This window comes from Triturus cristatus, chromosome 7 (assembly GCF_964204655.1).
Source record: "Triturus cristatus chromosome 7, aTriCri1.1, whole genome shotgun sequence".
Lineage (NCBI taxonomy): Eukaryota > Metazoa > Chordata > Amphibia > Caudata > Salamandridae > Triturus > Triturus cristatus.
In genome coordinates, this window is record NC_140590.1 from 998,323,286 (window position 1) to 998,348,116 (window position 24,831).

At 49.4% G+C, this 24,831-nt stretch overlaps 1 protein-coding gene across 5 annotated transcripts in view; it reads right to left on the reverse strand.

Annotated features, from left to right (window-relative positions):
* The window catches only part of RAPGEF6 (Rap guanine nucleotide exchange factor 6), an 808,967-nt gene that overhangs the window by 431,045 nt on the left and 353,091 nt on the right, over window positions 1-24,831 (reverse strand). For all 5 annotated transcript variants that reach the window (XM_085618031.1, XM_085618033.1, XM_085618030.1 and 2 more), the window contains exon 5: window positions 19,412-19,481. In XM_085618031.1, the coding sequence (XP_085474157.1) occupies window positions 19,412-19,481 (70 nt within the window). The remainder of the gene's footprint in view (window positions 1-19,411; window positions 19,482-24,831) is intronic.

Here is a 24,831-nt window from a genome sequence, read left to right on the forward strand (position 1 = left end):
ACTGAAAAAAGTGCTATGATGCATCCAGCGCAGGACACTTCATAGCTTTTTTGTATTAGGAGGGGCAGGAGAATCAGCTCAACACGTGGGGCGAAGAGACTCGGCGTCGGCTCAACATCCTGTGATTCTGGGCTTTCAGTAACTTTCCGCCATGCTGAACAGAATGGGTGCCGCAAGACGGCGAAAAGACATTCACATTGACATGGCCAATAGTTCTGTCATTGCTGAGACCTATTGGCTTTGCCAATGCTTGTTTTAACACGGGGACTGGTGTTTACAAGCTCCTTTCACTTTGCAGTCAGAGAAATTAAATTGAATTAAGCAACAATCTTGCTGGTGTGCAGAGAGTGTGAAAGGAAGGGCTGTCGGGTGTATTTTTTTTTGTTACATAAAACAAAATGTAAATGCCAGTAGTTGAACAGTGCACAATCAGCAGTCGGGAAAGCATAACTGAAGCACATTTTTTTTTAATTCTGAAGTGTGATGGACGCAGATATTTTAATAAGATCAAAGCAAATCAAAACACTTTACTTGGTGCACAAATGATATATTCTCTGAAACTCGATTTTCACACCTCATTTGTATGCTATATAGTTTTATCAAAATTGTGGGACTGTGCACATTCAGTGGCCATTACAATGGAAAATGTGCTGTCTGTAAATGACAGTTCGATAACACACGATAGTTGAATTAAACCCTCGCCCTCCTAATGTCCATTAAAGCTAATTGGGTCATGAAATCCTGTCGTTCTAAAAGGTGGGTCGTGGGTCTAAAAAGTTTGGTGAGCACTGCGTTACACTACTGCACACATTCATGAGCACGAAGCTCGAGAAGGCGGTTATTTACTTTAGGTAAAGTGTCAGCTTTTTATTAATGAACGTAGTCAAACAAATGGTGCACTTCGGTGTAAGTCACGCAGGTGCAGCCGCATGTACAGTTTATGGGGCCGAATGCAGGGCTGGCCATTGTTTATGGCGCTTCGCAGTCAATTAGCCGATGGACTCGCGTCAAAGCCAGTTCGACAGGCCGAGGGCCTGGCAGGCTGCAGGGCTATCCAAGCGTTCATCCTTTGGGCCTGAGAGATTAAGAGCCATCGACTTTGGTCATGGCACCTATAAACAAGCTCCTCCAGATACATCAATGGGTGACGTGGAGCGTATAATAGCCACTAGTATGCCCATCCATTATAACGCGGCGTGAAAGATCTACCTTGTAATAGTACCATTGCCCAACATACTATGGAAACCTTATGACATGCACTTCCTTAGCAGCTTTTTTTAAAAAATTCAATCAGAGACAGAAAGTCCCTTGTTACAAAACGCACATTACAAGCGTTGTATTTCTTCATCACGTCTGACGTTGTTCTGGTTTACTACAAAGAAGGTTCCTCCAAATATGAGGAGAAATTGTGAATTATTAAAACTCATTTTAAATGGCGACCACTGACGGGAACCACAAATGAATGGACCTTCATTAGAACGGGGTACAAAGGGGGCGACGGCTCCTTCAAGTAAGCAGAACACCTAGTAGGGTACCGTGGCAAGTAAATGGCTGCTTTCACAATAACCATCCCAGCTCACATCATTGGGGTTCAGACACAAACCCAGAGTGACGCATTTCCGGAGCCACTGAATCAATGGCCCACAGACCCCGAACACCCGCCAGGCATGTCAGTGTCTGCACATATGGGAAAAGGGGCGATGTTTAATACAGCATTTGAATAACGTAACCGATTATTAAATATATTTTGCTGAAACATCCCATTTCATGCTTGTGTAGGGCCTGAAGCTACAGGATGGAAACCAAACACTAATATTTCGTGCGTGCGCCCGTTTCTGTTGTGTAAAGGTCATACTGTCGAGGGCCGTCACTGAAATGCAACCGGAAACCTTCAATGAACGAGAAAACAGATCGTACTCCAGCCCTACCAACACACATTCATGGAATAAACCATCTGCGCCTTGTAAAAACCGCCGGACGGTCTTATAACATGATGGATGCATCATGGCAGCTTATATCTGGCTGTATGTAAGAAGCAAAAGTCTGGAGCCCCAGAGCTTCCGGAAACTGTTTGCTTGCAGCTCGTCAAACATCCGGCAGTTCGGTCGTGGTGCAGTATTTAGGTCTGATGGTAGACTAACTTCCTCTGGAAACGACTGTTTGTGAATAGGAAAAACAAATAGTTTAAAAAAAATCTAAGATGAGAAATAACACTGCATGATTAAGGAGAGGTCTGGATTTAACTAAATGATTCAAAAGGGAGTAGTTGTGGTCTAGCAGCCAAACTGTATATTTGAAAACCTGGGAATCTGGGTTCTAATCGCGGGATCGGCACCTGGCTGAAATCGCGAGTCTGGGCAAATCCTCTCATTATGTCTAAAACTGCAAAATATGATACGAAATGTAACACAATCGTAATGTTATAAAATACAATTCAAATATTTAAAGCACGGACTTGATGCAGACAACCTCTTAAGCCCCGACCTCAAGTTCTTGCGCAGCCCCTCAGTAGCTTAGTTTAGCCCTACACAAGGGGCAAGCCATCCATACCTTCGATGGCATGAGCGTGGCCTTTCGTGTGGGCAGGGCAGGCCTCCAGCAGGAAAAGCTGCCGATGTTACAAGGCGAGACCTCGCAAGAAGGCAACTACTCGTCCACTGCCTCTATTTTCAGCTCGCGTAATTATTTTGTTCACATGACGGGCAGAATGTTCTTTTAGTAGCTTACTATTACTATCTTTCTATTGGGCGCTTTTCTATCCTGTATTATACTAATACAATAAAAAGATTTTGATTGTACTACAATGTGAGCGCACCGTCTTTTCCACAAGTTTACTATGCCCACCTATAGTTTTCACCGAGCTTTTTCCTAGCATTTGCATTTTGTGCAGCTGATAAATACCTCAGATACAGTCTTCTTTGCTTAGGCACAAGGATCCCTCGGTTGTATGGATACATGCTGTTGATCTGGCCTAGGCCTGAGTTACCATCGGGGACATACCCTGGTCAGTGGAGTTACTGTACTGAAACCTGGGTAATGACCAGTGCTTCATTTGTAAAAACAAATTAGGTGCAAGGGTCCTTCACGAAAGGCAACTGCAGCCTGCACCACCCAATGCCCCTGCCAGTGCTGCCAATGCCACATTCCGTCCATCATTTCATGCCGCAGCTAATGCCACTACCAGCTTAACACCTAACTACCACACTCCTACAAGTGTGACAATTCAGACTATTTCAGGCCACACAAAGATATAATAATGCAGTGAGATGCTGCTATTATACATTTTCAATGTGAATTGGATTAATAAACACAGTTTTTGTGCTCATTTCATAATGAAACAGACAGCACCACCATGTGATAGACTGTCGCTAGAGCAGGGGATGACAATTAAGTGCCAGTGCCGAGCACTGGATGCCATCGGCTCAAATTAAGCATGGTAATGGCACTAAATTGTCAGCCTACATTAGCAGTCTTCCCTGTACCCACATTCAGGGATATCCTAGGATCCCCAACTAATGGACACCACATAGTCGGTATTTGAAACACTTCCACTATATGGCCCAGGCGTTTATTTATTTTTATTTTACATAAGAGTTCATTTGCACACCCCCATAACCAGTGGGCCTCTGAGAAGGTACCACAGCAGTGGAGCACCCGTGGTGTAACAGTCCTGGATCTCAATCGGGCGTGATCCTCTATCAAGGCTACTTCAACTACACCACCACAGACCTTTCCTGGAGGGAGAAACTATTGAATATATGCCAAAGCATTACCTCCTAGGTGGTGGCTCTGTGAACTGACTCAAACCAGAAAGTCCTAAAGGACCGAGTGGACAAAATGCCCTTCTCAGTGGACCTGGCTATCCAGTAACAGTGCCTCAATAATGTATTAAGTGACAGCCATTGTGGCGGATTAGCAAATATCTATAACAGGCACCTCCTGGGCCAACACAGTGGTAGGAGCCTTGGCTTGGAAAGAGTGAGCATACAAGCCTTGAGGAGCCTGCTTTTGGCCAGTGCGAAGCAGATCTTGATACAGAGCACAATACAGCACAAGGAACCTGACAAAGAGCTGATCATCCACCTGGTGGTTCCTGGTACAATCATTATAGAAGATGAGTGCTCTTTTCGGATCCAACAGGATCCTCCTCCTTAGAGGGGTGAGGTGGAGCAAAGAACGCTGGATGAGAGATGTTCTGACCAACATGAAATGAAGTCATCTCCTTCAGAAGGAAGGAAGCTTGTGTCTGGAGGACTAGCTTGTCTGGGCAGAACATGATGTAAGGCGGGTTAACAGAAAGGGCCTATAGCTGCCGATCCGAAGAGCTGATGTGATAGCAGCAAGAAGACTGTCTTGAGAACAAGCAGTCAGAGAACAAATGCGAAGGGGCTCAGAAGGCATACACATGAGGAATGTGAGGACTGAATTTAAGTTCCATAACGAACAGAGGAGGAAATGTATGTTCTAACCCTTGCAGAAACCAAACAAACAGTAGACTAAAATAATGAAGGCTGGTGTGGCTTCTAAAAAAGGTAGAAAGAGTAGACAAGTACTCTTGAACATTGGTGAAAGCAAGATCTTGCTGGGTTAGGTAAAATGCAAACAATAAAAATTCAGACAATTTGGCAGGGAGTGGTTCAATCTGCTTGGAAGCAAACCAGATCACACATTTATCTCAATGTCAGCCATATACAGATTTGGTTGGGGGATGCCTGGCTGCCACGTTAACAATTACTTGTTGAGGATGGTCAAAAGCACTCAACTGTTGTGGCTCAATCTTCAAGCATAGAGGTGGAGGGTGCGCAGGCCCAAGTGCAGGAATCTGACCTTCTGCTGCAACAGGAGATCCTCCAGCAGGAGCAGCCTGATCAGAGGACAAATGCTGAAGTTCAGAAGTTTGGGATACTATACTTTTCGTACATAATCCCTAGCGACTTGAATGCCATGGACCTGGTCGGTCTTGATTTTCTTCAGAACTTTGGGAAGAAGAAGTATTAGCAGAAAGGCGTACAGGAGTCCTGAGCTTCACTCTACATGGAACGCATCTCATAGGGAGAGATGCCTTGGAAAGTTCAATGCACAAAAGTACTGGCATTGTGCATTCTCAATGGTGTAGAAGCAATCAAGCCATGGTTCTCATTCGAGGAAAAGATCCTTCACCATAACTGCCATTTGTTATCCATAATGCATCAACAACTTAATTTGTCCACTCTGGCATTCAATTAACCTGCCAGATGGTGTGTCACCAGAAAAATTATTTGGCGGTGTAGCCACATCCAATGACGAGAAAAATCCTGGCATAGGGCCCACAACCTGGCTTGCTTGCTGCAGTACCACATTTTGGTGGCGTTGTCCATGACCACCTGCACCAGCTTTCCTTTGACGGAGAGCAGGAAGGCTTTTAACGCCAAGCGGATGTCTCTCAGCTCCAGAAGGTTGATATGGAGTCGGGCCTCTGCCAGAGACAAGACGCCTCTAATCGACACCTCTTCCACATGACCAACTCAACCCAGAAGCGATGCAGGTGTCATCGCTGTATGGTCTGGGGTGGTGTAAGGAGAGGTGTCTGCCACTAACCCAATCACAGTCGTGCAGCCACACCTTCGAAACTTTTTCAGCCTAAATCCTGTCGTTCTGCCCACTGGGGCTTCAGATTCCACTTCAGAGCCCACATATGCAATCTGGGGTGCTTGACCAACAGGATGCAGGAGGCCATCAATCCCAACAGCCACAGAGCCTCACTGAGATCCAGGGCAGAGGTTGAAACACCGGGATCATAGCCTGAATGTCCTAGATTCTCTTCTCTGAGGGAAATGAACCAACTGACACTGTGTCTAGAGTGGCTCAGATGAAGGGGAGAGAGAGCCTATGAAAAAGTCAGATACGACTTTGGAATGTTGATAGTGAACTCCAACAATGTCAGGAGGTTCAACACAAGCTGTAGCTGGGAGACAGATACCTGTGACAAGCTCACCTTCAGCAGCCACTCTGAGGTAGAGGGAGACTGGAGCCACTGTAATCCAAAGATATGCTACAATGACCGCCATCACTTTGTGAACACTCGAGGAGCGCTGCTAAAGACCAAAGTGGAGCAGAGTAAACTGAAAATGCTCATGGCATACCATGAACCACAGTTAATGCCTGTGGGGCAGCAGGAATGGGATGTGAAAAAGGCATCCTGCAGGCCCAGCACTACCATCCAGTCTCAAGTGTCGAGGGCAGACAAGTCCTGGGCCAGGTTGAGCATCTTGAGCTTCTCCTTTTTCAGAAAGGCATTGAGAGGGTCAAGGTCTAATACGAGATGGAGGCCCTCGTCCTTTTTCAGCACCAAAAAGTAGCAGGGAAAACAATCATAACCGACTTCTGGTGCCAGAATCCTCTCTATGGCTCCCTCGGCCAAGAGTCGGCACTTCCTGCTGCAAGAGACACACATGTTCCTCAGCCAGCCATTCTGAGGATGGCAATAGGGTCTCAAAAAATGGCAAAGCGTAACACCACTGAACAATTTTTAAGACCCAATTGATTGCCTGCCACCCTTGCTGAAAGTGTCGTATCCTACCTCTGGCTGGATGGGTATGTACCATAAAGGGCACACTAAAGAGGCTTCAAGGGGTGGTAGCTGGGGTTGTGGAAGAATGGGTTGCCTGTTGTCCATGTTGCCCTCCCTGAGGCGTACTGCAGCCAGAAAATGGATGTGGAGAGTGCTGTACCTGTGAAGATTGCTGACGGTATTCAATGACATGATCAAAAACCCGAAGCGAGTGAAACTGCTGGTGTGCCTGGCTTGGTGGGGAGCAGAAAAGCCCAGGAAGGGCTCCTTAACTGAATCAGCCTTCATCCCCAAACAATTGGGAAGCATCCAAAGGCATGTCCATGCGACTACCTGAGCGTCTCTCAAAAAGCTGGTGGATCGTATCCATGCTTGTCTGCAAATAGCCACACTAGTGCCAATGGCCTGACCAATTGAGTTAGTGTGTATTCCACAGCAGATGGTGAACTTTGCTGTATCAATCATTTTGCTGTATCATAATCATCTTGTATGGCCAGAGAAAGAATGGCCCAGGCTTCTCTATGAAATATAGGCAACACTTGTGTGACAGAGTCCCAAATATAGCTACCTTACAGGCAGCTGGCATTGATGAAACAAAGAGTCAAACTTGTAGAGGAGAAAACGGTTTTGTTAAAGGTCTCTATCCACTTATAAATGCCTGTCCGGGGAGTAGGGGGAAACAAGTTTCAGTTCACCCTGCTGGCTGAAGCCTGCACAACAAGGTTTTCCAGAATAGAGTGCTAAGTGAGGAAGGTAGGGTCACCTGGAGCAGGGTGATGGCATCTGGTGATCTGACAGTGCACAGGGGGACCAGTGCATGGCTTGATCCAGGTGCCCAAGAGCGAATCTGTGAGCGCCTTATTAAATGGGATCAAAGGCTCAGAACTTAACTGGCCAGGCTGCAGCACCTCCTTCAAACATTGGTTTTGACCTCCTTTGTGGTAAGGTGAAGATCAAGGACCTCCATGAACCTTTGCATAACCATAACGAAGGAAGCACTTTTTTCCAAGGCAGGCTCTGGGGGTGTAAACTAGAACAGTGTCTAGGGAGGCAGCCAACCCACTGGCATCTTCGAGATCCTCATAGCCCCCACCCCCACCAAAACTGTAAGAGTCAGTGCCAAAACGTTATTGGAGAACTTAAGGTCTATTCGGAAGTAGCGGAAATATTTCCGAATCAGAAAGGTGGTAAAAAGGGTTTAGCTTGGATGGGGGAGCACGACCTTGATCGATGTCGGGGTAGCGTCATTTCAGTGTTGTACAGAACCATAGATTGGCTATTGTTGTCCGGAGTCAACAGTATCTGTGGATCGTGGCATGATGTGGCCCCTGAGAGAGAGAACCGGTACTGAAGTTGGTCCGGAGCTCTGAGCTGATCCAGTGGCCCCAACTGGCAGAGAGGGAAAACCAGCTGGCACAGGCCCAGGTGAATGACCTCTCAGATCCTTGGGGCCTGTAGGCACCCCAGAGAGTGCCGGTAGCAAGCCAAAAAGACGTACCATAGTGGTGAGGAATTCTTCGATGTGCTGTGGTGTAGCCAACGGAAACACCAGTAATCGCGGGAACATGGACAGAATATACTACTAAGTGTACCAACTACGGGAGCACGACTTGGAGGCATGCTGACACCCTTGCTCCTTCTCGTGGGACCGAGGATGGTGGGGTGGAGCGGAGTCCCACTTGGACTTCTTGCTCTTATTTTTTCCCTTACATGTGGACTTAGGGTGCAAACAAAACGTGTTGTGGAATTGGGACCAGGAGCTACCTTTAGCAGGGATAACTTCAAGAGGAAAAGAGACTGTGACTTCATGTCCAAGGACCAGACCACAACAGAGAATACTGGCAAGATCATTGGCAAAGGTCAAGAAGAATGAATGATCCGTATTTTGAGCGTAAACATTAAACAACGCAACATGCTTACCATCTAGTCAACCTAACACCAGAACATAGCAGCCATCTGGGTCAATAACAGACCTATGCATCTGGAAGGGTAAACCAGGCCCAATTGAAATAAGGACCCTCCTCGCAAAAGAAGAGTAAAGTAGTGTTATACATTTGTCCCCTCCATTGTTTGTGGAGGGTACGACCCTCAGGTTCCGTCAGGTGGGTCACCTGCAGTAACGCAGCCTGTGCCCCGTGCGTTTAAGACAGGCCAGGATGTTATCAAGCTTTGAGGGAGTTGACAAGCTCCAGACATTTCAGGTAATCAATTTTAATCTGGTCCGCAATACAGTCAAGCTCACACTCTGGCTAGTAGGCAACAGCATCCCGTGCTAGCCACACTCTCAAAGTCTCAGACACCTGACTCACAATTCAGACCCACCTGCCACACACTTTCTCCTAAAGGGAAAAGCAAGCTAGAAACCCCCCAACTCCCCCTCAGACTGTGATATGCATACCTCCTGTCCAAACGAGTTGCGGCGAAAAGCCTGCAAACTAAGACCCATGAAGGAGGCCAACCGGGTCAGTTACGGAAAAGTCAATGGGGGAAAGAGACCAGTCAGTCCAGCAAGGTAAGAATGGTCAAAACAGTGCAATCTAGCACACCCCCGCCCCACCCAGCTCCCCCAGTCAGAAAATGAAGAAAAACAAAATCATCAGTATTATTTCACATAAGAAGAAATTGAAGCCACCACACTATAACACCATAGTTGATGCCTGCACCTCGTAGTTCTCTGCCACAGTCCAATCAGGAGTCAAATAAGGCCTGTAGGAGAGTAGGGTCTGCTTTCTATGTTCACCCCCACTTTTTGCTTTTGCTTTACTGGTTTTCGACTTAGATGTGGCTGTGGGCCTGCTAATCAGACCCACAGCCCTGCTGTTCTCTCTCTAAATTAATACTATGTACTTTAGGTGCATAACCCATTTGGATAGGATCACCTTATTGGCCCCTGTACAGTGTACCCTAAGTACCCAGGGCATAGGTGTACCCTAGGCCTACCAGGGGCTGCAGCATGTATTATGCCACCCCTGGCCTGGCCTTCCATTTTGACACAACTGGCTGATCACTCAGCTGGGGCAAGGTCGTGTAATCACCCCTTGCTTAGGTGTAGTATTCCTATACCTAACTTACATATAGACACATGTGTACCTATCAGTCACTCCTATGGCAGGCCTTGACAATCCTGGAGGCAGAGTGCTTGGTAACATGTGAGATGGTGCTCTAGCACGAGCTGAGCCTGTCTGCAGCTTTCGGAACCTTGTCCTTATAGCTGTTCTATGATATAGCCTACCATATACTCTTAAAGTGCCTTATAATCTTAGACGGTTATGGTAACTATGGTTTGGCTTTATCAAAACATGTCGTGTAAGGTGTCTAACACTTTGGAATAATACCCCCATACCATTTCTGGTGATGAGGATATTATTCCTCCCTTCTAGAGGGAGAGACATGTTAAAATCCTACCTTGCTGTTAACTCTAACCAAAGCCTCAGCATCACAAAATGGATGCTGCTGCCACGACACAAGTCTGACCTCCTGCAGCTGGGAGTGATCCCAGCCAGGGAGGCCTGGACAATAGGTTTCCTGCTTGGGGGGGTGCTAGCACCTCCCCAGACAGCCTTTAGTGTATTGGGGCAGGGTGGGCTGAAAGGAATGAGACATGCCTGGGGCACACAAGGTGTTCCTTGCATAGTCCAGTTCAAACCGGCGCTGGGGCACTCCAGCCCCAGCTCTGGCGCGAAACTGGACAAAGGGAAGTGGGTGTAACCACCCCCTCCCAGGTCCCACCCATAAGGCGTGACCTAGCAGGTATCCCAGCCCCCCAGATTAGTATAAGAGTGGGAGTTGGGCCTCAAGACTTTAGATTATCCTGAACCTGCAAAACTGAACAGAAACTCTGGACCTTCGACATTCGACGAAAGAAGAAGACTGAAGAATCTCCCTTGTAGCCAAGGAGTGGCTACCCTGTGCAAACAGGCACCATCAAGAGACTACCCTTTGCTTTGCGACCGTTCTACGAGGAACCGACTGCAGAGCCCGACCAGAGCCTTGACTTCCAGACTTCTCCGACCCTCATCCACATCTGCAGCAGAGCTGAGATCCGTGGAGGCGACGAGCGACGTGGGACCGGCTACCTGGGAAAAGTGGCTAGTAACTTACAGCGCAGCTTCTGAGGTACCCTCGAAGTTGTGCACCGGGGATTGAGAAGCCCCAACCCCAAGCACCATCTGCACCGAAGATCAGCCCCCCACACTCCACGAGTCCTGCGTGGGGCCCTTCAGCATTTTCCTGCTTGCCGCGTCTGTCCGGTTGCTTGCCCGCTGGCTAGTGGCCTCTGTGACGACGCACCCTGAAATCTTCTGCGCTGGTTTGGCTCCTCCAGACTGGCTCCCGCTTCTCTGCAAAGAAGAAGCACCCCAGACCTTCCTGGTCTGCACCAGAAGCAAGTCCTTTGTTCTTCGTGGGTTCCGCTTGCCAAGGCTTGGTGAGTCCTAGTCCAACTTCGACGCCGCCGACAGCAAGAGCCTTCGTGGGACAGCTCGCCTCCTGGTCCTGGTCGTCCTCGACGCTTCCTGGTCCTCCTGGCTGCAGCGACAAGCTTCACCTTCACCTGCAACTCTTCACGACATCGCCTGGTTCCTTCCTGGTTCCACGTGGTCACTGGCTAGTGACCTTGACTCGGTCCCTTCTGCTTGCAGGTTTCTTCTCTTCTTGATCCCAGCCGTGGGATCCACCGGACACTCTCCCCTGACTGCCTGTCAGCATCTTTCTTCAGGCATCCATAGGAGTCGATGACGAAAACGACGCATCTTCACCCCTATGCACCCGCAGCCTGTGGGCTAGGTAACTTGGGTACTTCGGTGCTCATCAGGATAGTGACTATCCTAGTGTCTAGTTTTCAAGTCTCAACTTCCTAGCTACTCCGGAAGTGTCCTAAATCTACCGTTTTCTAAACTGTACTATTGCTATTGACTTTTACGCATTACGCGTGAGTGTTTCCACTCTGCACACGAATCCCGTGGGCCTCCCACTTCCTAACTAACGCTAGTGTAGTGTAGCCCCAGCGATTCCCTAGGCCTAGGCCTATTCTATTTCCGTGACAGTGGTTCTTATACCACTTACTTAGTATATGGTTTGCGTGGCCCCTAGGGCCTAACTGTATTACTTACCTGTGTGACTTAATGTATGCATAAATAAGACTGTGTTGTACTTACCTCTAATCTCATAAAGAGTGCTGAGGGTTTGCTTAGAATAAATACACTTTATTTTATATATATATCTGTTGTGGTGTCCTTTCATTTGGTATTCAAGGGATTATATATGGTATCACAGCTGGCTTCACATGCCATTCAGAGTTTAGCCTAAGACTGCTCTTGTCCATGCTACCACTAGGATAGCTGGTCTATAAGGTTGACTTTACAACCAATCACCATAAGGGTATTTGGACTGATATCAGGTGTACACTATAACTAGTGACATCATACATCAGGCCAACTTCTCACAAGGCCATTGGCCATGCCCGGGGTAACTCCTCAGGAGCGTGCCCTCCAGTCACAGCACCTTGGAGCCCTTCGAGCAAGAGCCCCTGCATACAGGGGACCCCGCTGTCCTGAACTCTCACACTTCTTAAGGATGCCGCCATTTCCACTACCTTCGTCTGCTCCAGTGCCGCCTGCTGCTTAGTAGATCGGGTCACTCCCTGTCTGGGGGACTGCTGCCACCGCGGGCGGGGTGGTCGACAATGTTCCTCCTGCTCCGGTCTTACCGTCCTCTTATCATATAGTTCTAACCAGTCCCATGCTGCAGCCGGATCTGTCAAAAAATGAATTTTATCCTCTACCCATATCCAGAGACGGGCCGGGCCGGGAAGAGCAGGGAGTAGATCACCCTAGCTCATGGAGTCTCTTCTTTTACCTGGAGGATAAAGTCAGGATAAAGAGTAACTTTCACGTTCTTCACCTCAAAGGGACCTTTATTACAAGCCTGCTGCAAGACAACTACCCCGTTGCGGTAATGCAGGAGACAGGCTACCACCGGGCGGGGAAGGGCCCTCAGTCTTGGTACAGGTACTCCGTGTGCCTGTTCCAGGGCATAGAACGTAGACAAGCCCTCCGGGGAAACCACTTCCTGAAGCCAGTCCTCCAGAAAACCCCGCAAGGAGTCACCCTCAACTCTCTCCAGAAGCCCCACAATGCTAATGTTATTAGAGCTGGCTCTCCCATTTTGATCATCCAGCCTGGCTGCCAGCCATCAAGCATGCACCTCTAGCTCCCTGAGAAGACGTTCTCTGGTTTGGGCCACATGCACCAATATATGCACAGATATCTCCAAGGCGGTTACTCTCTCCAAACATTTACATTTTCTAGAGTCCTCGCGGATGAGGCGAAGCTCAACTGCAATAGTCAATCTTACCCTTCAGGCACTCCCATGTGGCATCAATCGCGGTCAAAAGCCTGTTGACCTTGCTGTCAAGATGGGAGATATTCATGCCTCCTGCACCCTGTTTAGTCCCCTCCAGGGGGGGCTTGCCAAGGCATCTACCTTGGAACTTTGCATGCGACCCATGATGGAGTCGGGCAAGAGCAGGCCAAAATCAGTAGCCAGATATAACAGCAGCTAGGTCACAAGGAGCAGTTCAGTCCGCCTCAATAGTGTTGGTCTTGAGGAGGGCCCAGTCATCAGGAAGCACCTTGCTAGCATCGTAGCTAACTCCCAGGCAGCAAGTCCCCTGAGACCCAAACAGGGGACCAACAAATGTTAAGTGCCCAAATTATCCAAGTGCAGAGTGGTCTGCAATCCCCAGTCACAAACTATACTGCTACTGGGAAGAGGGTGCATGCTGTAGGCAACTGCACAGGCAGAATTGTAAACTACTCCTGACCAAGTGATGCAAAGGAAATGTCTCATGGGGCAGGGGATCCCCAAACAAACCAGTTTGTCTCCCCCTACCCGAGGTAAATGTCAGCAGAAGCTCCCCTCTGATCTGGACTGGCATCCAAGTCCTCGAGACCTCCATAGTCCCTCTGCTGTTGTCTCAGGATGGGGTAGGGACTAGGGGACCACAGCCAACACAGGAACGTGGTCAGGCCATGCAGCCACTGCCCTCCTCACCTCAATTCTCCAGAGGTTTCCCCAGAGCCTTAACAGGCAGCACGGAGCAGCTGCAGGGCCCCCTGTCTGCCCCCAAGTACCCCATGCTACACAAGGGGCCCCACCCTGGGACCTAGGACCAATGACACTGCAATCTGTGCCTCCTTCACTGTTCAAGGCCACTTGAAAAAGCAGTGGTGGGAAGAACACTCCCCGCAGTTGATCCAGTCACACGGGCCCAAGCCCAGCAGAGCGCAGCTCTGACGAATTCTGCGGCCTTTGTCTCAGCATAGAGCGCACATCTTCACGCTAGTTGATCGCCACTCCAACCATTTCCTCGTGACCCACCACTGCAGCTGCGCACCAGCTTCGGTGTCTGTCGCCCCCACCAGTCTCCATGTGGTCCGAGGGTGCCCAGGCCAGCCACAGATGTCAAGCGTGGTGATTGTGAGAGACTGGAGGCTTGTGGGCTATCGAGAAGCTTGTGCCATCCACTCCTTACAACATGGCGGCTAGCTCCGCCCCACATATTGTCTTTCACTTCTATGTAGATTGTGCATAACACATTTCATCACTGAAAGAGGTTTCTGTACTAAATTCTGGACAAGAAACCTCATCAAATATTTTAAGATGCATTCTTAAGTGAACTCTGGCCTCTCATCGACATAACGTTTCCCCTCTCCCCATCTCAAGGGGATTACAATGCCTTATTCTACATATTTCTGGTGGCAAACCTCTAATTATCCCACCACCTGCCCCAATAAAGCTAGTCTACAAGCAATGCTGTTCAGAAAAAATGCCCAAGAGAGATAGAAACAACTACAAGTGTAAGTTTGGTGTGGTTAGTCAGAGCAGACTACCGATATTTAGTGATAAGGAAACCTACAGTTGTAGAACTAGAGGCACAGTGGTGCCTGTTTCATGCAATAGCCACCCCATTCTATCCCCATGGCCTTGAAGGGGTCACAAGGTTTGGGCATGCACTGAGTGAAAATAAAAAAGGGACTACTCCTTCCTATGGAGTTCAATGAATGGTCACCAGTGTGGGTGCTGGTAAAGTGAACAAAAATGATTGACTAGATGTGTCTCACAATAATTAACCGTTTTCAATTCGAGAATTTCAAAGATCTCATTGTTTCCTGGGTTCCAAGTCCCAAGTATGGCAGGCTCGGGCTGCGCTTCACTGATGAGTCCTCAAGGCAAACTGGTCAGGGGTTGCTTGTGCCTGGTTCAGAGGTGATGTTGCCAGGCAGTTCAGGCTAAGCTTTGTGCATGATTGTTTCCTGTCTGTAGAGGCACAACAAACAAAAAAACTGACTGGAACGCGGCCCAGAATGACTACCTGTGGATAAGTTTAGTTCAAGCAATCTACCCATTATTGTGTTTTTATCAGGAAGATGGCAATATTTATCTTCCTATAGGTCTTGGAAATAAAAGGTTCAATAAGACTGGTAAGGCTTCTGAAAGCACTTCCAGATTGTAATCCACATTGTTGTTGACTGAGGTCCAGCAACATGTTGATGACTGATCTGTTTAGTAACAACTGCAGCCCTTGAGACACTGTTTCACCTCATACAAAACTCACCTGATCTCCTCCCATAAAGTTCCACAGACAAAAATACAAGTATTCTATACAAAGTCATTTTTTATCTCATTGTCTATAGACACATATGGATAATGTAGCACTCTGGCATTGTCTTATTTATTTACTTGCTTACAGGGCCAGCTCTATGGTGGTATGACTGGTGCTGTTGCACTTGGCACTGAGCTTGCGGTGGGATCTGTTTTAGAAATAACTTACGGGTTTAAAAACACTGCTGCAGAGCTCCTTGTGTATCCAGCAGTTTTCAGGCAAGAACACAAATGTCAAGATAACTGGTGATTAATGTTCCTGCTGGAAAGAGAAGACTTTTGTCTAACGGCAATTTTGGCTCATCGTAAAATAGCGCATAGGATTAATATGCATGCTGCAAAGAACTTGCATAATGCAGATGAAAGAACTGTGGATAGCTCAGTGGGTTCCTGCTTTTGTCACAGAGGTATTTTAGTTACTTGTAGCGCCCAAGTTACAATCCTAAAATAGCACGGTTACCTATGAACTGACAACAAAGAGCAGTATGCGAGCTGTGTGGTAGAAGTTACAGCTTTATGCTGTTTTTTTTCCAAACAGGTTTTTATTGCATTTTCAAAACAAGTCATACAACCATATATTTACAATATTACTGGGCATTCCCCAGTTCTCACGTTCATGTCCCTGGCTAGCATACATATATAGTATCAAGATGTGACTGTATTTAGCGTACATAATCAATGAAGTTATTACTTTATGTTTGTAATGTTTTTCCCCAGTCTTTCATTAATATTGCTAAAACGTGTTAGTTTGGGTAGAAATACACTCTTATTGGTAAAGCCAACCCCAACCACTGTGGCATGTTTTAAATCATGAGTATGTGCTTCCCCAGACGAAACACTCTTAAAATATACTGCCTACTAGTATGGATGACGTGAATTCTACATCTTGTAATCCTCTTTGTCTTATGTATCTTTTGCTATAGACTGATGTGCACATGTATGATTCATTGTCTCTGTAAAATGTGTATGTCATGTTAAGTGCACTGACACCCTACACTGGTATGAGTAGTACTATAAACAAATTAAATGCATGTGACAGAGAGGCTATAGAGAGATGAGGGGATCTGTTGGAGGGTGGCAGTGAGAGAATCCGTGGAGAAGGAGGTCATTGGGGCGGCACCAATGAAGACTGTCGCATCAGGCACCACAAGCGCTAAAGGTGGCCCTGCTTACTTATTTTACTATTTGCAGAGCTTTTCATATCCTCGGATTGGCTTCATGGCACTACGAAAAAGACATCCAAGTAGAAGCTCGTTCAACAGGGGGTCTAAATATCACGTCAATTCGTTCTCTTTTAGCCCAAGACATGCATAGCAAAAAAAAAAAAAAACCTCCCCCAATACAGCGATCTCACCACGGCATAGTGGGAGGGACGGCTATCCACGAGGCCTCCCAGCAGTACCAGTTTGGCAAAAAGAACATAAGCGTTTCAGTGCCCCGATGACCCTGTGAGCTAGTGCATGACTTGTCACACGTCCAGGACAATGATGGATTTGCACAGGTTCCGAACAATTCTGATGACAAAGTTCACCACCGCCGGCAAGGCGACGAGTTAGTCTGCAGGTAAGTGGATGTACACGGTGCTGCAGTGGTGCAGCCAGCTGAGAATACACAAAGCAAATAAGAGGAGGTGAAGCAAAGCCATTCTCCAGAATCCACGAATGTCCGAAGGGGCAATTTTCAAACCACTTTCTGCTCCCTTTTGGAGAAAAAGCCCAAACGCAAAGGACCATGTGTGCTGGGCTTCTCCACTAACACAAGAAGCGGTTGTCCATGTAGTTTGGACAAAGAACAATGTGGCGATAGTAGTGAGCTCTGTAGGACTCACGTTCAGCTTTTCTTTTCATAAAGAGTAGTGAACCCAGCCCAATGTTGGAGACATCTGGTTCTATCATGGAGGCACAGAAAATTCAAACTGATCAGGTAACACAGAAAGATTCCCAAAGCCAGCGTCCTGAGTAGAGCCGCTGGGCAAGAAGGAATAGGCGTCGTACGTGCTCAACAACAACACATAGCTTTGATATAAAAAAACATTCATCCCATTAATAATTATATTGCACTCGCTCCCGCAGCTTTGCTGTTTAATGTATCTGAAAATAAAAAAAGGCGTTGTTATTACCGACCTTCGCGGCCGTCACTGTGCTACCGGCCTCTGCACAATGATGCTCTGAACTGGCCTGCCTGTATCCGAAACTGACCTGCAGGTCACACACCAATAACAAGCATTTAACTCGACAATCTATCTGTCTATCTACTCTTTGAATAACTTACTGCCCTGGAAATGTTGCCCTTGTGTAGCTGTTGAGGTGTAGTATCAGTGGCGGCTGCTATTGGGCTGTGGTGGTGAGCATGGTGGTGAGCAGCGTCGTGATTGGTCTGACCGCCGTGGTTTGGCGCTCACAGAGAGAGTGGGCGCCTAGGCATGTGCTCCACCAGAACATGCAAAGTGTGCATGACAGTTTGGCCGGCCCAAGAAAGCTGGCCAAATGATCTTGCGTACTTAAGTGCACATGCCACTCCTCCCCCTGCTGGATGACAGTCCAGTCCAGCCCCACCCCTTAAACAAAACTAGGCCAGTACCATAAAAATAAAATGATAATGTTAAGATATCATTTTATTTTTCGAGGGGTGAGGGGGAAAGGGGGGGGAGCTTCCAGGCTTTAGTCGAGGAGCTGCCGCTGTGAAGTACACCATAAGACGTCCTTTCAGACTGGTCACCAGTAAAATGAACCTCTTCTGTAACACAGCAGACCGACAATACACGGGATATCTTGAGTAATCCCTCTTAAGGGCCAGCTGCTGTTCTACAACAACCCTTCTCATTGAGAAGGTAAGGAGTCCTCAAAAGTTGCCCCAGTAAAGCTGCAGCAGTGTTATAATTCAGGATATAGGTGCGAGTCTTCAAATAAAAAAATTACTTTATGTAGCCGTCACTTAACACCTGGCTTATCTATGCAATCGCCATTGCTCAGGGGGCATACAACTGTGCATTGAATCCCAACTGATTAACTTTTTTTTTTTTTTCCAAAGCTTACACTTTACTCAGCTTATTTTCGTTTTTTCCGCATAAAAACCGCAGCTTAAACACAATCGTTTACAATCACATCAGCACTGAACAAGACATCCCAGACTAAGATGTAAAACCACCCTTTGGCGGAAGAGAGCAAATTAGCTTCAAGCAGATGTAATGCCATACTGGATGGATAGATATATGAAGGCCCAATCCCTCTAGGTGCATCATTGTGTTGGTCCCGTGTTTCCAAGTAACCTCTAGACAATTCACCTTCATTCTTAACTCGTCTATCACAGTAAACTCGGTTACTTCATAGCAAAAGTGGACTGCGGATTTCATAAGCAGGATGACAGTCAGAAAATCCGTCTGCTGGCTAGTGACAACTATTACAACTTTCACCCAGATGGCCTGCCTTGCGGCACAGATGCGTCCCACTGTCTCAGAGCAGAGCAAGCCAACCTGTCTTTCACAGCGTAGACCCCTTAAAGCGACCACTGATACTCCCTGATGATCAGAGTGAAAATAGAGTCGACGGTAAACATGGAATCTTGAGGCATCCAAAAATTGGAAGATTCGTGTCTGGGTCTGACAGCCGGACAGTGCAACGGGACACGTCCTTCGGACAGAAGCCGGAATCACTTACAGGGCCGGCAAAAGAACAAACACGTCTTTAGTACGCACTCGTTCAGCACGCAAGACTTGCCTTAGGGGGCGCATTGGTGAAATGGGGTTGGATTTAAAGTCCAACACCTTCTCTACTGTTGCACATACTGAAGTTGGAATAGCAAATTAACCTATTCCAAAATCCAGCGCCCCCTAAGGCAAATCGTTATAAAGACTTGCGTGCTGAACGAATGCGTGCTAAAGAGGCGTTTTGTTCTATTGATGCCGTTGTGAGGGTGCAGCGTAATTCTGGCTTGCGGAATACAGACACATTCCGGTGCAACACAGCACCACTGCCGGACCACGCTACGGGAGCTCACTGACAGCACAGACAGCATCATGCAGCTATTGGCATCTCTGAAATTGGCACAGGCTGTATGTGTTACACCTCCTAGACACGGTTGACACTGCTTTGCAATAACACATAAGAAAAAGGAAATGCTAACGGGCTCAAAAAAGCATGTAGACATGTCTCAGAAAAGCACCAGCCACATCAGAAAGTGCAAAATAGCTCTTCTTACCACAATCATTTCCGAGGGCTCCAGCACAATGCACTCGCAGCCTCGCTTGCCTCCGGACTGCTTGCCAAAGCTAAAAAAAAAACAAAAAAAAACAAGACGACAAAGAGTGAGCAAGAATGCAATACAAGAGGTCAAAAGTTAAGAACAAAACCACAAGATGAAATATAAAGTATGTTATCTGGTGTGCTTCTGTAGTCTATGTATTTACATCACACTGATCTGCTATCACTGCTTTGGTGAGAAGGCAGTAAGGCCGCTAAACAGTCAGTGAAGCGTTAGGCACAGTGCTCGATACAGTGGTGGGATCTTCTGTGTTATAATCATATCCCCTTCACAACCACCAAACTGTCATGAATACTCTGATGCATTTGCTAAGTTCAGGTAAATGTGCAAGCTGAGGTGGGGCAGCTGCCTGACTAAGACTGGAGAGATGTGCTGGTTGAACCGAGGAAAACATTTACTTCTGCACAATAGTGGCTAGTGCAATTCACTTACAGAAAGTAGACCAGAAAAGGGTACAACTTTGGCGAATACAGAGCGACAGCTCAAACCATTAGTTCTGGTAGTGTGGGAGCCCAACCTCAATAATCTACTAAACCCCAGGACACCCCGGTTTTTACCCAAGGCAGTTCGGCTCAGTTTCCATTGATCTAGTGGCACGAGCAATGACCCTCCACAATCATTAACAATTAATTAGCAGAGTACGGATCAAAAAGGAACTACGTTCTAGATTATAAATACGGTTAAAATATTTATTACAGGAGGAGGAGCCTAGCGCGCAACCAAGATGGCCGCGTAGGTGCGAGGCTCCCGAGGACCTCCGCAACCTCCTACGATTATCCTGAAATTATCCTGTCCTGGATGAGGGGACTATGTTGGTGAACCCGAGCTGAGGTGGCACCCGTTTCCCGCTTCCGAATCGGACCTCGGACACCGGAGTGAGCACCGATTGAGGTTTGCGGCCTTCCCCTCGCCGGACCCCGGATTTGCGCTGTGGGGTGATCCAGTGACAAAGTGAACAACAGCGGCAGGCAGGGCCTGGCGACTCGCGTACCCCGCACTTTCGCTTTCGCACCACCTTGTCGTTTCTGCGAGGTTGGGTCGCGGAGCCCTTGGTGTTGGTGTGGTGTGGCCTTGCTGGGAGACCCTGCCTGCCTGCCGGCTGTGATTCACCCCGCTGCTCTAAGGGGGCCCCCCTGGAGCTCGTGGCCCTGCTTTCCTGCCCTACACGACGTGGCTGGTGCGACTGGGAGACTGGTGGCCATGGCCACGAAACAAGATGGAGACCGGGCAAAGACCAAATCGACCCGGCGTGGCGCCGTCCATCAGGCCAACAGTATGGACCGCTATACCCTCCAGAAGGGATCTCCCGATGGACCGCGCAAGTCCCCTGAGAGCCCTCCTGATGCCCCAGACCTGCCCGCAGATCTGACCCTGCGAGAGGTCATGGGCGCCATTGCCGAGATGAAGGCCTCGGTGGGCCAGCGGTTTGATACACTGGCGCAGAAGATTGACTCGGTCCTTGCGGATGTTGGCCTGGTGAGGGCCGATCTTTCCAAAACCAACGACCGAGTAGATTCTTTGGCCCACACCGCATCGGGCCTAACGACAGATGTGGCGGCCTTGCAAACAGAGGTGCGCCGGCTTAGTCAGGCGAGTGCGCTTATGGATCGACGCCTGGAGGACTCCGAGAGTCGGGCACGGAGGAACAACGTCCGCATTATTGGGGTGCCCGAGGGACGCGAGGAGACGGCGGCGGATCTCTTTGTGGAGGACCTGATTGCTACCCATCTCCAGCCACGGGGGCTGAGCAAATTCTTCGCTGTGGAGAGGGCCCACAGGGTTCCCGGGGGAAGGCCGAAGGTCGGAGCCCCTCCGAGACCTCTCATCGCCCGGATTTTCAATTTTCGGGATAGAGACGCTATCCTGCAAACCTCCAGACTGCATGGACCGGTCAAGCTTGACAATATGGAGGTTAATTTTTACCCTGATTTCACCCCAGCGGTCCAGAAGCAGAGACTGAGCTTCCTAGGCGTCAAACGCCGTCTTCGGGACCTAAACCTCAAATACGCCATGCTTTTCCCGGCCAAGCTGCGTGTGGAGGTGGATGGTCGCACTCACTTCTTTGATCGTCCCGAAGCGGCCGGGGACTGGCTGGATACTCTGCCCGGGGATCGTGATCGGGGGGGCGGGGGGGGCGGCGGGGGGAGACGGCACGCTGGATCGGGACTGAGGGTCTAATATTGGGCCTCACTCTGGACGAAAATGTTGCCACTTTTGATTCTGCGTCAGTTTTTGTAAGTTCCCCTCCTATGGAGGTTGTGTTGGGTCTATTGGGGGTTCTCCCTCCTCCTCTAGGGGGTTTAGTTAGTCTAACTATATATGGGGCGACAGGCACACTGCACGTTGGGGGGGCTGTTTGGGCTCATGCAGGGGTGCAGGGAGGGGGGAGTTCTGTTGGGGTGGGTGGGTAGGGATGGGGTGTTGTTCGTTTTTATCACAAGGCAAACGTATTTTTGTGTCAGTTCTAAAGTGCTCTCCGGGGGACGAATGATGGCTTCTGTATATGATGGGGGGTAGGGAACTAACTTTGTTGTCTTGGAATGTGAATGGACTGGGGGACAGGATCAAACGGGGTGTGGTCCTGCAGTTTTTGAAGCGAATCTCGCCCGATGTAGTCTTTCTGCAGGAGACACCTTATTGGCAACTCATTCTGCGCCATGAATCGGCGTGGCTATCGCCTAGTGGCTCACTCGGGCTTCACGTCCGGCTCAAGGGGTGTGGGCATCATGGTGAAGAACTCGCTCCCGTTGGAGCTTGATGAGGTGCTCCACGATGACAGGGGACGTTACACGGTCTTGGTGGGAAGACTGGAGGGCAAAGTGGTTGTCTTTGTGTCAGTATACATCCCACCGGGGCTGCAGTCGACCACCTTTGCGGACCTTGGGCGCCTTCTCCTTGGCCTTCCGGGGGGGCTTTTAGTTGTGGGGGGGGATTTTAATGCGGTGGTATCTGGGTCTGTGGATCGTCACCCCCCTAGGGACCTCCCCCGGGCACAGGCGTGGCAACCCGGCCTCTTGGATACATTTGGATTAGTGGACTGCTGGCGTTTAAAACACCCCACGCAGCTGCAGTACACTTTCCACTCGGGAGCCCATGGTAGTCTCTCACGACTAGACTATGTCCTTGTCCCGGCGGCCTATGTTGGGAGGGTGGGAGAGGTGCGCCATTTGCCACGGGGTATTTCGGACCACTCCCCGCTCCTACTGCACTTTGATGTCTTTCCGAGGGGTGAGGGTAGGGTGGTCCCAATCAATCCTTGGTACCTGCGCGACCCCACCATTCGCGCTGAATTGATTAAATCCCTTCAGCGATATTTTGATGAGAATGTGGGGTCCGTGCCTTCGGCTGTACCGCTATGGGAGGCCTTCAAGACAGTACTCCGAGGGGAGGCCCTATCCCTTATTTCCCACGCCCGGAGGCGCGAGCGGGAGGAGGTGACCCGGATGGAGGCTGAAATAGCCGAGTTGGAGGGTAATTTAGAAGGTGGGGTGACGGATGCCGCATTACATGTCCTCCAACTCAAGCAAGCGGCTTATAGGGCCCTCGTCACGGAGGCGGCCAGGGGCCTCAGTAGAGAGCAACAGGGGCGACTGTATGATGTGGGTGATAAGGCTGGTAAACTTATAGCGTGGTTGGACAAAAAAGAGAGAGCGAATCGTGTGGTCCCGCTGATTGAGAAAACGGATGGGGTGTGTGTAACTGAGCCAGAAGAAATTGTCTCCTGCTTCGCGGATTATTTCCGTGGGGTGTATTCCCCGGTGTCTCCCTGCTCGGAAGAGGATTCCCGTGCCCTGCTCAGTGATATCGCGCTGCCGTCCCTTTCCGGGGATGACAGGGTGTCGTTGGACGCCGCTCCCACCTCCGACGAGATCGCCCTCGCCATACGCTCGGTCGCTTCCGGCAAGGCCATGGGTCCGAATGGTCTCCCTATCGAGTTGTACAAGTTGCGACCGGATACGCTGGCACCCCACCTCCGGGCTATGTTCCTGGCGGCACACTCGGTGGGCTCCCTCCCGCTGGACCAGCGTCTGGCTACAATCGTGGTCATCCACAAGGAGGGGAGACCTCGGGACCGGGTTACATCCTATCGGCCCATTTCGCTACTGAATGCGGAGCCCAAGATTCTCGCCAAGGTACTGGCCAATCGGCTGGTCGGTGTGGTGGGCGATTTGGTTCATCAGGACCAATCTGGCTTTATTCCCCATCGCAACACAGCCCTTAATCTGCGGCGTTTGCACGGTGTGCTCGCACATGCCCCGTTCATACGGGAGCCGGCCATTTTTGCGTCCATAGACGCCACCATGGCGTTTGACACGCTTGAGTGGCCATATATCTGGGCGATGCTTGCGAAGTTTGGATTCGGCCCAGGGTTCATCAGTTGGGTCAAATTGCTGTATTCGGGCCCATTGGCGCAGGTGGTGGTGAACGGAAGAGTGTCAGCTCCGTTCGAGCTGGGCCGGGGCACACGGCAGGGCTGCCCCTTATCGCCGCTCCTCTTTGCACTTGCCTTGGAGCCCCTGGCGGAGTGGCTGCGGTGGGAGCCTTCCATCCGTGGTCTCCGCTGGACCCCTGAGTATGAGGACCGCGTATCCCTATACGCTGATGACATCCTCTTGTACCTAGCTTCCCCACGTAAATCACTCATAGTACTGGTTGATGTTTTGCATTCATTCGGTCGTAACTCCGGTCTGGTCATCAACTGGGCTAAATCGTGTGTGTATGTTCTCTCCGGGGAGGCTCCTATCCTCCCGCGGGGCTGTCCGATCCAGGTCGCCCCGCAGGGATTTAGGTACCTGGGTGTCTTCATTACTCTGGACCCGGAGGCTCGGTATGATCGGAACTTGCTTCCCCCCCTCCAGCGTCTGAAAGAGGATGTCGCGCGCTGGCGGCGTTTGTCGCTTTCGCCGCTCGGCCGGGCGGCATTGTTTAAAATGATGTCGCTGCCGCGTTTCCTGTACGCGTTGCAGAACACTATGGACCTCGTCCCAGCGCGCTACTTCCGCGAAGTGGAGAGTTTGCAGCGCCGCCTGTTCTGGGACGGGAGGCCACGTATTGCCCTGGCTAAGCTGACGCTCCCATGGTATGACGGGGGGATTGCCCTCCCGGATATTAAACGGTATTATTGGGCCTCCCAGCTAGCTGCGATTAATCAGGGCCTATATGGGCCAGCCTTAAACCCGGCGTTTGAAATGGATAGGATGCTACTTCCAGGTGGTGACCATAATCGAGCGCTCTACTCTAGCGCGCCCGACGCTCGCCTAACGGGCCCCACGCGTGTCATGGTGCGAGTGTGGCACGCGGCCAATGCAGCTATGGGGTGGAAGGACCGTTTGACCCGGGCGTCACCACTATATGCG